The sequence below is a fragment of the Ciconia boyciana genome, chromosome 7 (assembly GCF_034638445.1).
Source record: "Ciconia boyciana chromosome 7, ASM3463844v1, whole genome shotgun sequence".
Taxonomy (NCBI): Eukaryota; Metazoa; Chordata; class Aves; order Ciconiiformes; family Ciconiidae; genus Ciconia; species Ciconia boyciana.
Window position 1 is genome coordinate 62,260 of NC_132940.1, and position 17,313 is coordinate 79,572.

The 17,313-nt window shown below is 36.4% G+C and overlaps 1 protein-coding gene across 1 annotated transcript in view; it reads right to left on the reverse strand.

The window, feature by feature from the left end:
* MSH4 (mutS homolog 4) overlaps positions 1-17,169 on the reverse strand; it is a 31,927-nt gene extending 14,758 nt beyond the window's left edge. Inside the window, exons 1-8 of the mRNA XM_072866863.1 lie at positions 16,726-17,169; positions 14,321-14,485; positions 10,030-10,193; positions 7,225-7,335; positions 6,037-6,152; positions 5,221-5,394; positions 2,592-2,764; positions 1,724-1,791 (exon numbers count right to left, since the gene is read on the reverse strand). Of these exons, the coding sequence (XP_072722964.1) occupies positions 1,724-1,791; positions 2,592-2,764; positions 5,221-5,394; positions 6,037-6,152; positions 7,225-7,335; positions 10,030-10,193; positions 14,321-14,485; positions 16,726-17,011 (1,257 nt within the window). The 5' untranslated portion in view covers positions 17,012-17,169. The remainder of the gene's footprint in view (positions 1-1,723; positions 1,792-2,591; positions 2,765-5,220; positions 5,395-6,036; positions 6,153-7,224; positions 7,336-10,029; positions 10,194-14,320; positions 14,486-16,725) is intronic.
* Between the last annotated feature and the right edge of the window lie 144 nt (positions 17,170-17,313).

Here is a 17,313-nt window from a genome sequence, read left to right on the forward strand (position 1 = left end):
TCCTTAAACACCTGTCCATGTAATAAAAAAAAAAATCCAATAAATGTTTAAAAATTTTGTTTACAATAATGACTGCTCTTAAAAACGTTTTGTCCACATCCACATTCTAGCTTGTTCTGTATGCCCCATTAACATTTATGATAAAGAATTTTGCTGCTGATATTAGGGCATAGCATATGTACTGCATAGCATACGCAATACATATGCACTGTGTGAGAAGATTTTAAGAAACCACCACAGATAAGCACATTGTTTGGTTCTGAAGAAAATCTAGTGTCAGTTTTCAACATGAACACAGAAGTATGACCCCATGTGAAATCTTCTCATTCATATATAACAACTCTTTACTCTTGTGTAGAGGGCATCTCTTGCCTTATCTTACCTTCTATATAGTTGTTTTCTGTAAAAGATATGACTAAACAATGCTACATGTATGAACGGAAGAATCATAATCTGCAAATAAATATGAGGTCTAAGTCCCATGACGGAATTGGACATCAAAAGGAGAGATATGGTCATATGTGAAGAGTTGGTATTTCATAATAGAACGTGCCCTTGCGAAAATAGTTCTATAGGAACTTTAACTTAACTGGTGTTAAAAGTGGATCTTTGTACATGCTGCACTTTAGGGTCAAAGGGAGAAAATGAACGACTACAACCATAGTTGATAGCCCTCCTATATAATGTTACTTCTTCACGATTCATTAATGACTAAAATGCAAGCCTATCCTTTACTGCATCTGAAATGAATGTGTCCACAGTCCCTCTGATATGTAAAGCATGACAATTCACAGAAGCGGTTGACTTTGGTTTTGTGCTAGAGACTTAAAGTCCTACAGATTTAAGTGCTATGTCAGTGGATCAGCCCTAGTTTAACTTTTTTATTTCCTGGAAATTCATTTACACCACAAATACTGGTACCTTCTCCCTGTGAGACAAGGAATCAGTCTGTCACACCTGGAACTTCATCTGGCACAGAATCTACTGAATTTGTACTTCAGACAGGTGACCAAGTAATCCAGAGCAGGTGGTCCTCATTTCCACCAAAAGTTGGATGTTGATCCAACTTCTAAGGATCCTTCATGATTGACACAAGAGGGTCTTTTAAGGAAATCTGTATTTCCTTATCAATACAATATAAAATACAGTTTATCTGTATTTAAGCACAGCTGAGCAAAGTCAGAGTGCTTCCTAAGAACTTTTTTCAAAATATTTTTTCAGGCAATAAAGACTAATTTCTACTGATTTGTATTACATGAAAACTAAGAAATTATTTGATTTCTAGTAGGAAAGATGCTTAATTTTCTTTAGACTATCAAAAATTGTATTAACCTCCAAAAATAAGAGAGTAAATTTCTGTTATATGCTTTTTTCTTTTATGCTGATGTGAAGAAAATTCCTCTCTCATCCTAGTACTGTCAAATACGATGTACACTTATGAAGAATAAAGGTGGAGAGTGATGAAAAAGTAAACATTTTTGGAAGTCAATTTGCATAAATTAAGATGAATGTGATATTGAAGCAAACCCAAATTTTTCTAACATTCTCCTATGAGAATCTGCTGTAAAATAAGATATACTCTCAATCTCCAATAACATTATTTCATGTCTTTTTAAGGTGCAGTTTTTTTCTTATCGTATCATGCATATTTATAGATATCACATTTATAAATTGCATGTTATAGCCAGATAACTGATCATCTAAGGCATGTTTTGAAACCTACTGTATCCTGCTTTGGAATTTGTACCAAAACTGAAAGTAGTTGTTCTGTATCCAGGAATTTTGAGATAACTGTAAAACAAAAGTAAACAGATCAGAAATTGAACTGAAATTGTAATAAAATCTATTTTTTAAAAATGCACACGATTGCTTAGTGACACGATTGCTTAGCGATACTTATGCTAATCTTTTTCTTTCATTCCATCTTCACAAATTATTTACCAGGGAAAAATAAACCAGGTTAAAAAAACTGCCATCTAAATTATTGTGTCATAACTATACTTACTATACCTAAGCATGCAGCGATTATTGTATAGGTGGACATATACCAATTCAGCAATATTCTTTGTTAGATTGAATCATATTTCTCTTGCGGTAAAGGTTAAGATTACATGATCCAACTTCAGGTGGACTAACTCATACTCTGGTATTGTATTTTTTTTTAATTTGTGTGGACCACTATGTTTTATGAAGCAACGGAAAAAAATATGCATACACAACAAGTATTACATCAGCAATGTCTTTATTTGTTTTTAATGTATACACTACATATACTTGTACACTTCCAACATAGTGCATATCTAGCCATAGAGGTAGAGAGACAAACTCAAAGTCTTCAAAAAAGCTATTGTCTCACTGACTTCTATCCACTTTATCAGAGAAACTCACTTGTCTTAGCAAAATACTTGAGAAAAATATGACTATCATAATAAAGATTACTTCAAAAAATTGTGTCCACTATATGTGTCACCTGACAAATAATTAAAAAAAACAACTTTTCAAACATATTGAGTCACACTGCATACTTTCATAGATTAGAAAAAATGTCTAAAAAGAAATATAATACTATGTATTAAAAAATAAACTACTACCTGCTTGAAGACCAAAAAAGAGCTCCTCATCCTGGAGTAATTCCTGAACACAGTCCAGTCTCATGTTAATCGTTTCAGCATCAACTAGTGGCTCCAGGATATTGGATCTAAGCCTTCGACTTCCACCTGGAGTTTTAGTGTAATTTAGGACACCAAAAAGCGTGTGACCATTCCTTTGAAAACAAAATACATGGGAAGAATATGCTCACAAAAATAAAGACGGTAAATGTCAAGTGACGTTTTCAGGTAAGAGTATCCTACAAATTTGAGGCATGCTTTTGGGATGCTTAGCACCTCCCTATTTGCCATGTATATTATATGAACTACAGCAGTTTAGGAAGTCAGGTAATTTAATGTAATTTAATATAATATGAGCCTTCATTATATCATTTTCCAAAGTATAGAAATACATTTGTACTCAGTATTTTCCTCATTTTTTGTAGTGGTATTCCATTCCTACTGCAGTGATGTAGTTCACATTTTTCTTCTCAATTGAACTAATTAAAAACAAACTAACTAACCCTACAAAAGGAGACAAATTATAATCTGAGGTCAAATACTAATCAGAACATTTTCATTAAAATACATTTCTGAAAATGATTTAAAATACTTAGGAGTCTAACAGAGAAATAAGCTTTGATTTAATTTTTTTAAAGAACTGACTTACAGTCAATACAGGAGCTGAATAACATGCTTATTATTTATAAATATCATTTTCACATTCATGGCTTTTACATGTTACACATCCCAGGGTCTCACACTTAAGGGCTGATTGTACCTATTTAAAATAAACAGCCTATAGTATTTACATCTAGTACATACCTAACCAGTTTTAGAAACCTGAAACCTTCAATGCTGTTGGCTTGAAAGAAGGCCAATGAAAACACTGGGGCCATATCAACATATTGATTGAAAACAGAACTTGAGTAGGAAGAAATCTCATACAAGTATACAAAACAAACAGCATAAAGATAGATACATAGTACAGAAACTCCTGAGATACCGTGGTATAAAAGAACAAAGCAATAGTCAAGAGAATTAAAAAAGAGGGAAATTCAAAACCAGTTTTAGTAAGGACGTATTTACCATAAGATGCAACTCATGACAACACTTAAGGGGAACTCTACATTTGGGATAGTACCCACACTGCCTACCTTTAAGCAACTGAGGGCTCCCTATACAGTAAATGAAGAGAGACAAGCCCCTCCAGAATTAATACCGGCACAAGAACTTGATTTAGGTGTTTCTGGTGTGTGCCTGTACTATTAACTTTCACCTGTTAACATCTGATACAAAGACATCTAACCAGCCTTTAGGAGTAAGAGCTATGTAATGGAAATAGCTATGTGTGGCTTGATTCAAACTTGCCACTGGGTCAGCCAAAATTCTGCAGCAATAATATGAGTGTGTGAGAGAGTGAGAGAGAGAGAGAGCGAGCGCGAGAGAGAGAGAGAGAGCGAGAGCCTTAAAGCAGTTTACTGTTGCTCAGTTCCTCCTACGACCTCCTTCCTCTCAAAACCATCTGTGGAATTAGGAGCAGCTTTCAGAGAAATATCGCTCCAAGGGTACCAATCTTAGAGTGGCCGGCTCCTGCAGTTACATATGAAGCAACGGAGCAAACAAGAAGGAACTGGGGGCAGAGCATGACAGATGAACAGAAAGAAACTGTAGTTACCTCCCGCTTCTGAAAAACAGATCTGTGTACTCTGCGATCCCCACAAAAATGTATAAAAAGAGAAAAGAAAAAAGAGCAGCAGCAGAAGGGTAAGGATGACTGATCTAGTCAAAGATGTCCCTGCCCACAGCAGGGAAATTGGAACTAGCTGATCTTTAAACGTCCATTCCAATCCAAGCCATTCTATGACACCTCTCCAAGTGGAAAGCTTTTACGAGTAATACTGGGAGAGTGAGGAATCTCCAGGCTCCCCTTTTTCTATCAGGGTGATGAGTGGACTTCTAAACAGAGGTGAATCTCAGAACTTGGCAGGCAGCAAAGTGCAAGTTCCAACTCTTTCTCTTTCTAACCAGAAGCATAACAGTTGAGAAAGTAAGCCTTGCAGCTGCTTCTACCTAGAAGACAAGTAACTCCTGATGAAGGAAGTGCTCCAAGCATTGTTCTCATCGTGGAGAACTACCATGCAATCAAGTACCACATTGCACGTGATCATCGTTATAGAAATTACTTTCTTTGCCACTATTCCTTAGAGCTAAAGGAAAACAAAACAACTTTTCAAGCCTGGAGTGTTTATCTTGTGTAAAATCAATAAAACCTAGGCATTTTAATCCAACATAAGCAACTTCTTGTGGAAATGTTGCCTCTTTCATTTCACAATCTGTGAAATTTTGCATCAACATAATTTATAAGTTTTAATAAAATATAGACATCAATGTAAAGATGACTATGTATCATCTCTTCCCGCAAGTCACTTGTAGGATTTCCTATGCTAGAAATTTCGTGCTGAATTGTAATGCATTTCACTGTCCAAATATTTTTTAAAAGCTCTGAATGGTATATAAGTTCTGTCATACAGAAATAAAAATAACGGTCAGCTCTTTGACACAAACGTCAAGGAAACTTGGTGAAATACAACTTTATAAAAGTGTAATTTGTAAACTCAAATATTCTTACCGAGAATCTCTGTTATTAATTACTAGTTCAAGATTTTGCGCCGATGAGGAATCTATCATAGCTGTTTTCTCACTCCCCTGGAAACGCACTTTGAGTGATTTAGGAGCATAAACTGAATTTTGAATAAATTCAACATATTTTAGCAAAGCTGCAGCAGCTGCAAGACAGTAGTACCTTGGAAAGAAACAATCTTTAATGAATGTTGAATAGTGCTACTTAAATACCACAAAACCAAGCAGTGCACTACAGAAATCACATTCACACTTCTGCCTGACAGCTACTGGGATTGGTAGCGTTGTAGTAGCACTGAAAAAGCAGTATGTTTTAAGTATGCACTAACCCATGTAATAGTGCACATATATGCATGTAAATTAAACATTCATGAATGTTTGAGTCTCTGTATGCTTGACACCCCACACTATATAGCCGGTATTGTGAACATACGTATTTCAGTAGTTACAAGTGACCTGAAATTAAGACCCAGGTCACCAAGTATCACTACTTAAAATTGTTGGTACAAGGGAAACATTTGCTGAGGCCAGAAAGAAAGGCAATCATAGCTATTCAGTTGTATCTTTAAGGAAAGAATGAAAAGGAGAAAGTGGAAATCTGTGAAAACAACAAGAAAAAAAATCTGTAATGGGCTTTCTATTTAAGTTTCTAGATATATCAGAAACACTGGAGGGCAAAATAAAAGAACAGCTCTGTTATGATTTTCTAACTTTTGCAACAAGCAACACACTTGTGTACTAAGTATGTAAAAAGCTGTTAAAAACTTATATGGACACAGTATGCTTTTTCCTTATTCAAACATACTTTGATTGAACCTCCATGAAAATGGTGCTGAATTCAGATGCACACAATTGTTCTATGTATTCCAAACCCTTTGTTTCATTGAAGTATTTTCTTTGGACAGTTGTAAAAGTCACATTCTGTGAAGATGGGGGGAAAAGCAAATAGTTTAAAAAGTTACAGAGAATTTTTCATCAAACAGACTTTTCTATTTTTCTAGTGATATGTGTTTCCAATAAAATCTATCAACTGATTCAGCAATCTGTCTTTGTAGAAGTATTCATTCTAGCTTATCAGCACAAGCAAGCCACACTACTATCACTCATCTTTCCTTCTCTCTGGTAGCGAGTACATATAAAAAGGCTCATACTACTGTTTTGAGCAAATTAACATAGCCTCCTTCATGGATATTGCTTTTCCTCTCAAGAACTAGCTACTGCAAATTTTGAATTTAACCTGGATTTGGTTAAAATTAACAACTTTTCGGGAAGAGTTATTTTCATGCTAGCATTGATGCTCACATTCAAACTGTAGTTTTCCCTTGCCAACGTTTAAGCCCAAGGGATCATTGTCAAACCTTCAATGGTAAAGAGCAAATAAAAATACGCAGGTCAACATAACTGAAAGTGTGCAATGTGCGAGTGATTTATGCAAGAAAAAGAGGAGAGAAGTCAGAAAGTAGAAGACTCATGAAGCAGCCATCAGCAGTGTAGACATGGAAGCAATTCAAGTAGTAATTAATACAGTTTTTTAAAAGTTCTGAGGCTTTAATACTCATAAATTACATACACTCGTTCATCTCACCCTCTTTTGCCCTGCCAGTGCTTTTTCCTATTCTGTGATACATTAGGCCCATCTATTTATCAGGTTGAGAGAACAAAGAAGGAGCAAAGGAAAATGCTTGATTTTTTTTCATCTCTGAATCTTCCCCAGGTTCAGTATTGCTCAAATTACCTCAATGCCACAAATTCAAAACTTTCGGCTTTAATCAGTAATATACCTATCTCTATAATTGTCAGGATCAGAACTTGCAGCATTGGAGCTGCAGTTAGATTATTCTTTACCATGGTAAAAGTAGGCCCAAAAATCATAGAAAACACAAAATCTGACTGCATTTAAGGTTTTAGAAGTAGTGGAAAACTCTCAAATCAACAATCATATAAAAGTGATCAACAAGAACTCTAAAATATGGAATGAAATTTAAGAGCTCACCTTGAAATGTTCTGTTATCAGACTGAACAATTTTGTTGTGTTCCCTGCATCACAAGCAGTGTTTGACATTATTATTTCTAGTGGTGTTAAAATCTTCAGTTTAGTAATAACCTGAACAAAAAAATTCAAAATAATTCAATAAAAATCCATATATAATCAAAAATATTTCTACATGATAATGAACCAGCAATAAAGAATTACAGAATCCTTATATTTTAAAATGACAGTTCCAGTCTTGTAAATAAAGATCAAACTTTCTGCTAACTTCTACACCAAGTCAAATTTATCTGTATCTATAGATACAGATATATAAATATACATGAAACTAAATTTAAATTAAAAAAAAAAAGAGGTATCTATCCCCTAATATTTAAACACACATGCTTATCATCAAAGCAAGAGATAAATATCCAAAACTGTATTTCATGGCTATGATGGGAGAAAGACTTATTCTCAACAGATGGCAGCTTTCTGGGCTTGCAGCTGAAAAGTTAATGGTGCTCTGAAAGATGAAGAAATGCAACAGGTCTGAATATTAATAATCTTTTGATTGAGACTTGTTTTAGACTTTGTTCTAACCTCCTCTTATAACATTTATCTCAGTCTTACCTTTTTCAGTATGTCTCAAAATGCGCATATTTAAACCAGATTTGCTTTGATTATGTTATACACACCTGCTGTAGGGATGTAAAGTACACTATATGCTTTTCTATTTGTTTATTGTATAAGAAAGGACAAACATCATTATGCATTTCTATTCCGTTTATATCATCATCCACAAATTCTCAAGGGAGAAACATGAAAAAACATACTATATTTTAAGCACTTAGAAGTTATGACATGAAAGAAGGGATAAATAACAATGGAAAGGTGAACAAGCATAAAAAAATACACAAATCATCTAAGGGTATTGGGGGGTGGGAGGGAGAGCTGTCGCTGCCTGTCATATCTGATAATTATTAGGAAGTTTTTTTCAGAGGCATCACAGTAAAAGAAAACTTGGGGAACTTAAAGAATACAAGAAAACTTTACTGAATTAATTTACAGAATATTAAAAAATAAAAGGGTGCACAAGAAAATACAATAAGCTTGATATCAATCACTAGCAAAACACAGATAGTGACACTGTAAGAAAACAGCTGATCAGCAGATAGACAGTAAGACATCAAGAGAAGAAACTAGGCCATTTAGTGCATTTGGGAAAAAGTAGTTGTATACTAGCAGCTCTCTCTTTTTTTTTTTGAGTGGATGGTCAATACAGTATCGGGTATGCCCACAGAATAGAGAACTCGGTAATCTAAACGGGAAATTACGAAGATACGCGTACAGATAAAAATGCCATCTTTTAGAATGGTAAGGGAGGGAAATACTGAGCAATCTGGCCATGACTTGACAGGCGGTTACAGAAGACGTAAAGTTATCAAGTTACAAGCCTGAGTAACAGAAGTCTCTCATGTTATCAGAATGTAAAGACAAAGTATGAAAGGCTTAAGAGAAGTAACTGTATTTTATCATTAAATTCAAAACAAAACCAGAAGTAAAGGGGTGGGGTAGGAATTTGGGCAGCTAAAATACTTCTCAATTTGTGAAAGATAAATTTCATGGGACAGTAGTACAGTTCTTAGCCCTGTCACAGTAAAACAGGGGAGACTCTAGACTATAAACACAGCTACTGCTTGCTAAAAAGAAAGCCTTTGACTCTTAGAAGTAAATGTACTCTTTATGAAACCATTAAAATTAGATTCTTTTTATGGAAATTGTTTACTGAAGTTTCCTTGCAGAATTCTAGTCTTATCATTCTTTTGATTATGCGGGACTTTTTTTTTCCAGGTACAAGCAAATCAATTTTTCACTTTCAAACCTTTAAGTGAATTGTTATTTAAGTTGCCACATCATCACGTGAATGTCTACATTTTCTCATGCACCCACATTTTCAAGGTGCACATCTCATTTTGATTTTTATTACCGTGTATTACAGAAGTATTTCTGTAGCTGCCAGGTTCAATAAGTACTTATGTGTGTTAAGACCAGGATAAGCTTTAAAAGCACTAATAATTTTTAAAAAAAGACATTATACAACATATATTTTAGTAAATAGATTTGATAGCTGTTTATATTCTGAGTCCTATCTACTTATTCTCCTAATTAAATTTAGTTTTTATTTCTTTGAATATTGTAAAGATGCTACAAGCCACGTTATTTTCTAGCACGCTTAACTACAACAAAACGATTAAATAAGATGTTTCATTAATGCTGGTGTTGCATAAACCAGAGAGATTACTCTCCAAATTAATGTAGAGCATGCAGTGCTGGTAGGCAGAACACTTGGCCGTAAATTGAGTGAATTTCATTTCGACCTAACTGAGAAGGAATATTTATGCAACCATACAAAGCCAGCCCTACAGCTACCCTACCCCCCCCGCCCACACACACATTTATGCAGTTCTGCTCTCAAAGTTGTTTTGCCTGACGAAAAATATTGACAAGTTCTACTACCATGTATTGCCCAGTGCTCTTCAAAACAAAGCATCTCTCTCCCACACAGTTCAAACACACTATTTTTTGCAGAAAGGCTATTTTTCTTTTGCAAAACATTCTTTCCTCTTTATCTAAAATCTGAGACACAGTAAAGAAAATTGCAGTCCTTTCAATATTGCACATTTTCTAGAACTTCTTACTTTCACTTTTGAGAAATTTCTTCTACAAACTAAAAATTTAAGTTCCCATTAGTCGTAAGCTTTTTTAAGAAAGAAAGTCACAATAATTAGCCTGTAAGGCACACAGCAGTTAAGTATGCAACAATACCTTGGCGTAAGTTGTATTGTCTGCAAATTGTGATAGTATCACCTCAGGATTTTTTAAGTCAATACTGGCCATTCCTACTTCACCTCTGGCGAGGCCTCTTCCTTCTACTACAGCTACAATAACCGATGCAACAGTATGAGCAGAGACTGCAGATGAGGATGTAACTGTAAAACAGTTGCATATATTCAGTTACGAGCCACTACTTTACATTCACAGAATCATACTTTGACATTCCAAGTGAAATATGTGTTTACATTCCATATCCACGAAAGCCCTTTCAATCTACCAAACTTAGTTAAAAATTCAAAATCCTGGTTGTTGAACTCCTTACTTGCCATACCACACAGACAAGGCACACGTTCCGAAGTATGAACATCATACTCTTACATTAAAAGACTAATTGAATACATTCATTTAAGATTGTCAGAACTAATCGCATTTCTGTAGCAAGTGAAAACACAGTTTCTGAGTCACTGTCTCTGTACTAAACAAACAAGATATTTAGTACATGCCAAAAGGCATGGCTATTATTAAACATTTGCCATTTTAAATGCAAAACAATGCATAGCTATTACCGCTAGTTAAAATCACGTGTTAATTGCAGAGAGATACTGTAAGTTAATATTCCGCTAAAAGCACAACTCTGATTGAGGTGGCTCAGATCTCGTCAAGTTAGGGGAAACAAATGTCTTTGATATATAGAGACATATATGTTTCATCTGATTTTACGCTAAACTTTAATATTAAACTATTCTAAAATATATACATCTACTGTATGCTTCAGACCCAATAACTTGATTTTCATTTTGGTGGGTTTTTTTAAAACACATTTTTAGTATCTTAAAATTGGTTTGGCTTAAGTTTTCCCAAATACCATCACAAACTCAACTAATCTCATCTCCTTCTTCAAATATCCAGCTACCTCTCTGAGACACCCCTTACAAAGATTAAGTGTGAAAATTAAGATTACAGCTCCTTAGCACCTAATGTCTTCCTTTCTGAAGACCCTAAACCTCATTTTCTTATCTAGTCTCTTTCTTTTCCCATGTAGATAAACCCACCAACCCAGCTGCTCTAGCAATTTGCCCAACATAACATAGCAAATCTACTTCGGGATTGTACTACAGGCCTACAATAAACCTGATGTTTTATACCTTTAGGTATAATTCCTAATCTCATGTCATTCCGATCCAAATAGCTAATTTCAAAATTGCCGCTATTTTGTGTTCCTATGGTTTGCTGCAGTATAGTTGACCAGAGACAAATTTCGACACATTCCTTCATCTCATTCCTCCCACACCACTTCATACAGTACTGAACTTTAAATAGCAGAGAGTTAAAAACCAACTCTCTTCTAGCACTACTGTTTTGGTGCCTAAAACGTAAGCTGAGCCAATAAGAAGGATAGTCTCAGAGATGAGGTATCATCTGCCGTCAGAACTGGGGGGATAAGAAGTTGGACAAAATGAGCTGACCCTCCCACTTCTCCCCAGCTTCCCTCTGGGTGCCTGCCATCACAGATCTGTGCAACAGTATGTCTTAACCAAGAGTAATAGAGTCCCCACACACCAAATTATGCTCCACTATTTAAGCAACACTGCTCATAAGTGCTAAGTTACAGTACTTCCTAAATATGACATTTAACTAACGGGGTGATGCCATTTTAATTCGGTGTACTGAACTTTTAATCTATGAAAGACCAAAAATATGTCTACAGCGCTTCTTTTAGTATCTCAGCTAATTTTTGTTTCATGTTTGCAAAATGGTGTTACATTCTTCCAAATTCTACTGGGGAAGCTACTAATGACTTTTTGTTTGGAAATCTGCGACCAAAGATTGTGAGACTGTGCTATTCAAGTGAGCAAATGTGTAACTTACTGAGCAATACTGAAGTAATTACCACCCTATGAAAAGCAGCTGCTACATACACTTTGGTATAACTTCAGACAAACTGGAAAAACCCTTCATGATCTCCATCTTCTCAACTTTCAGCTGAAAGCCAAACTAAACCTTACAACAGCTGAATTGAGCAGATTCTTCACTTAATCCTTCTTGAATTCACTTAAATGTTCAGAAGAGACGTCATTATTAAATAACCATTAAGTCTAAAGTATTCAAAATAAGAAAAATACTTGCATATACAAGGCATGCCCCATTTACACTTTCAAAAACATCTAAACAGTATTGGATTTTGCTGGCACAGACATATTTACTGATCTGAAACACCAATAAACTCTACCTGCTTTGTAGCAATTATTTACATTCTTTTCCACCACTACCTTCCCTTGTTCTTCACAGAATTTGCTCTCAAATAGGAATGGAGTAAGAGTATTCTCAAAACAGAACGATCCTGCTGAGAAGGCATAATACACCAAACCTGCCATTTTCTTCTGAGTAAGCTCAATTTGCACCCCAAGAATCAAAACTAATCCTACCAGGAATCTGGAAGGGCAAGATCAGAATAAGAGTTTATCGAAGAACTTAAGATTAAAAGGCTGTTTGAACTGCAACTGGCTACCACCTGAGCAAAATCTTCAATGCTGCACACAACCGAGTCTGAACCTTCATTTATTCTACCTATGTTCTGCAGGCCACAAGATGTCAGCATTCACATGAAGTTTCACCTGAGGCCTGCTGAAAATGTAATTGTTAGTCTGAATCTTCTACTCAGAACAACCCCGGCCCATCAGCAGCAGCTGATCACAATATTAACTCTTCTTTTAAAAGCAACTTAAAGGGGAAGATAATAAGTATTTTAGATCAGGTATGGTAACTGCACAAATTTTATTTGGAAGATGATTAGTTTTTCAGTTTGTCACACTAAAAAATATACAGTGACCAACCAATGTTCTTCAGAATGTGATATTCTGGATATGCTGTCTTCAATACAGATCAATGAAAGACTGATCAAGGAATGTCACATACAATACAGCAAGCATAAACAAATACATAGATGTACAAACACAAACATAGAATCATAAAATCATTTAGGTTGAAAAAGACCTTTAAGATCATCGAGTCCAACCATTAACCTAGCACTGCCAAGTCCACCACTAAACCATGTCCCTAAGCACCACATCCACATGGCTTTTCAATACCTCCAGGGATGGGGACTCCACCACTTCCCTGGGCAGCTAGTTCCAGTGCTTGACCACCCTTTTGGTGAAGAAATTTTTCCTAATAGCCAACCTAAACCTCCCATGGCACAACTTGAGGCCATTTCCTCTCATCCTATCACTTGTTACTTGGGAGAAGAGACCAAGACCTCCTTTCAGGTAGTTGTAGAGAACGATAAGGTCTCCCCCAGCCTCCTTTTCTCCAGGCTAAACAACACACAAGTAAAATCAAGGAAACTGAAAATATGGGTTTGTTTAATTGTTAAGTTGCATAGAGTCTAGAGAAATCTGCTCTGTGGGTTTCAACATCATAGCTACTCTCATTCCCCCATTCCTGGGGTAGTCACAAAGAAAACTGTGAATGACAACAGCTGTAGGAAATTACAAACTTCATGTTATTTACATTTTGCAAAACAATAGTTCAATTCAGTAGCAAGTGGAGAGCCTATTTGTCTTCTTACCAGGAATAGATTTATTTTTTTTTTAATCAATTTTTAAATAATTTAATTGCTTCAGAGAATTACCATTAAATAACTTTAAGAACACTAAAGACTGAACTGATAATGATTAGTCAGACTATGAAAGAACTAACTTTGAATCCCATTACTTCTGCACTACCAGAGCACAGATACACATAACATGGCACAAGGCATCATTATCCTGTAACACAACTTCGTTCATAAGAAGCACTGCAAAACATACACCCAATGACCTACTGTGTAAGTGTTCTTCTGAAGAACTAGTGTTCTACGCCTCTGAAGATGCCAACACAAAATGCATAACTTGCATCAAGAAACTTGAGAATGACATCATGATATGTGATGTACAATGCATTACAAGCCTAAACAGAAACCCTGGTTAGAAATATGCATAAATTTGGCTTCTTCAGTTCAGTCACCACATAAACCAACATGTCCACAAAAATAATTCAATTTTGGACAATTTAAAAAAAGTCTGAATTCTAACTATATTGATAATTTACACATGAATGCAAAGTAAGTGACAAGAGGTTGCAACACCAAAACATCTACTCAGTATCTAAAGTAGTATTTTTCCCTATGGGTGCATTTTTATTTCAGTATCTTACTGTACCACATTAAAAAATAAAGTATGTTTAATAAAATAATGTTAGAAATGTAAGTAGGACTATTTCCTTTAAGAGCCGTTACTCTTACCTGAATATCCCATAAGAGGGGTATGGCTTCTGCAAACAGATCTACTAGAAGAGAGGGGTGTTTTTCCTATACATGTGCTATTCAGGCCTCGCACAGAAGAACTCCTCGTGAGATTCAACGTGCTAGAATTTTCTACGCAAGAACTTTTGTCCCCAAAATATGATTCTGAGGGGGAGGGAAATTAACTTTTGAAAACAGACACATTTAATTGTGTATCATTTAACTGAAAAAAAAAAAAAATTGAATCAGTTTTTATTCAGAAAGCAATATATAAATATACAGCTTAGAAAACTTGTATTTTCCTTACTAAAAAGAGAGATATCCAAGCAATAACCTTTAAAGTCATTCTATAAAAGCTCTCCAAAGTAGTACAAGTATAAACAAAATAAAAATCAGTCTGTTTTGAAAACAAGCTTGTATCGATATGGTTATTTTCCATAATGACATTGCTTGCAGCACCAATAAGAACCTTTGTTTACATTGTTGGACTGAAATAATACAACAGAAGTCACTTTACAATGCATAATTTCATATTCTAGTGAATTCTAGATTTATGAAAGAATGCTATAAGTCAGCTCTACCTTGCATTTGCCCATCATTTTTAAAATCCGTATCTGAAACTGCACACATATTTATGATTTTTTTTTTAAGCGGAGCATTCTTTTAAAAAAAAAGCACAATAAAAAAAAAAACAAAGAACCATGCTCAAAAACTCCTCCACTTGAGAATGATCTCCCTTTGAATTTATGGGGTTCAACTCTCAGAAATCATACAATAATCTAGGACATGATTGTTATCTGCAGTTTCTTTTACACATGTATCTTAAGATTTATCTACATTTTTAAGTCCTGCAAAATCTCTTTTTCTCAGACCATTCTTTAGTTTCAAGAAATTATTCAAAGTATTTTACTTATTTTCAGTACTCTAGAGATGACTAAAAACAACATCACATCCTTAATCTAACTTGGATAACTGCTTCTTAAGATAAAAAATGAATTAAAATATAAACGGAGTTTTTCCACTTAAAACGTACAAAATTCCCAGTATTGAGAGACATGCAAACCCAAACGTTTCTGTTCCTTCTATTACACTGAAAATTGATCTACAAGACAAAATACTTCAGTATTGTTCTCAGATGACCCATTAACTGCATGACATTTTCTCCTCGTTGGTACAAAAATATTTACAGTACCAGGTTTTTCGGGTTTGTTTGTTTGGTTTTTTTAAATCTTACAAAACTGTGACAGCTGGAAAAAAAAACATTATTAGTTCAGACTGTAATTTTTTTTTAAAGAGTGGACAAATCAGCATTGAAACATGTATAGATGATTTTTTAAAATCGCATTCACTTAGATTTTGGCATAAGTTCACTCAGAAGTTTGGCAGAAGAGACTTTGCAATTATCTTAGCATGTACTGAATCTGGCATAACATGGGGAAAAAAGTCATTTTAAAGACCAGATGAACCAAACCATCTACAGATATTTTTTAAAACCAACACTTAACAATTAAGTTATGCCCCCCTCAAATTAGCATTCTAAGTTTTGTTTGTTTGTTGTTTGGGGTTTTTTGGGGATTCATGACTGATCACGTACATTACCCAAAATCATCTTACTTTCTTCCCAATTTATGTGCAATGGAGATGTATGTACTTCAGAATGCATTTCAGCAACTGTTAAAAGAATTTCAAATTCTTTTTTTAGTTTTTCCACCGAAAAAAATACAAATTGAACCATTTTTTTCTACCTGCCAAGATACAGACTTCGATAGTAGGAGCAAGTCTTACGAACTGGTTGATGCACACACGTTCAGTATGCAGGAGCTGTTGAGGGGTCTCGTCCTCAGGGGGAGCCAGGAGACTGGTGTTAACAGTAGCTTTACGTAAAGGATGGCAAATGCTAGTGTTGCATTGTAGGACCACAACATTCTTCCAACGCATCAAGGATAACAACACTTAAAACTATCTCAAAGGCCAGGCCAAAAAACCAAACCAAACCAACAAAAAAACCCCAAACTCAACCAAACAAACGAAAAAAACAAACCCAAACCCAAAACCCATAACCAACTGAACGTGGTTCAGGTTTCTAGTAAAGGAAATATTGTGTTGCAATTCAAACCAGTTTATTGACCCCAGCACGGAACTCTGATATTGCTATCTAAAAAATTTATGTAAAGAAAATAATAAAGACTTGTTTAAAGAAATGTGAGGAACGACTACCATTGTTCTGACGGGCTGAACGAAAAAAAGAGGTCACTAAGACCAAGAGATGCCGCTGCCCCCTTCACGGTGTAAGTACCGCTTGTAACGGCTCTTTCGCTACCCGACGCAAGCAAAGAGGGCAGGAGGATAACAGAAAGGAATAAAGACCCGCACAGAGATCACAGCAACACCGCACCGCACCGCACCTCCTCTTCCGGGAACCGGCGGCTTCACCCTGCTGCCGCTGCCAGCCCGGCTGGGAGCGAGGCCTTCCCCGCTAGAGCTACCCGGCCTCACCCCGCCGCTGGAGAAGTCGCCGGTGCTGTCCGTCGTGCTGCGCGGCGTCTGCAGCAGCCCAAAGGTATAGCGGGGCGTCTGGTCCACTCGCCGGCCCAACCCCGACGTGGAAGAGCCGCGGCCCGTATAGGACTCCGAGGCGGCTGAGGCGGCCGCCCGCCCACACGTGTTCGCCTTACTCCTTTCTTTTAACATCGCCAACTCGGCCAGACGGGCACCGCCTGAGGCTCCACAACAGCCAAGCCGCCAGCACCGCCTCCTCGCAAAATGGCGGCAACGGCGGCCCTCCCGCGCATGCGCACAAGTCCCACACCGCGACTGCTCAAGACCTACGCCCGGCAGCCTGCTTGCCCCGCGACGAGATGGCGGCGAGCGGCCCTGCTCTGCTCCCCCCGCCCGGCGCCGAGACGGCGCCAGAGGGCCGCATCCCCACCCCCCCCGTGCCGAAATGGGGTTCTGTTGTTAAAGAAAAAAAACTGTAAAGCTGCAGTTACTAA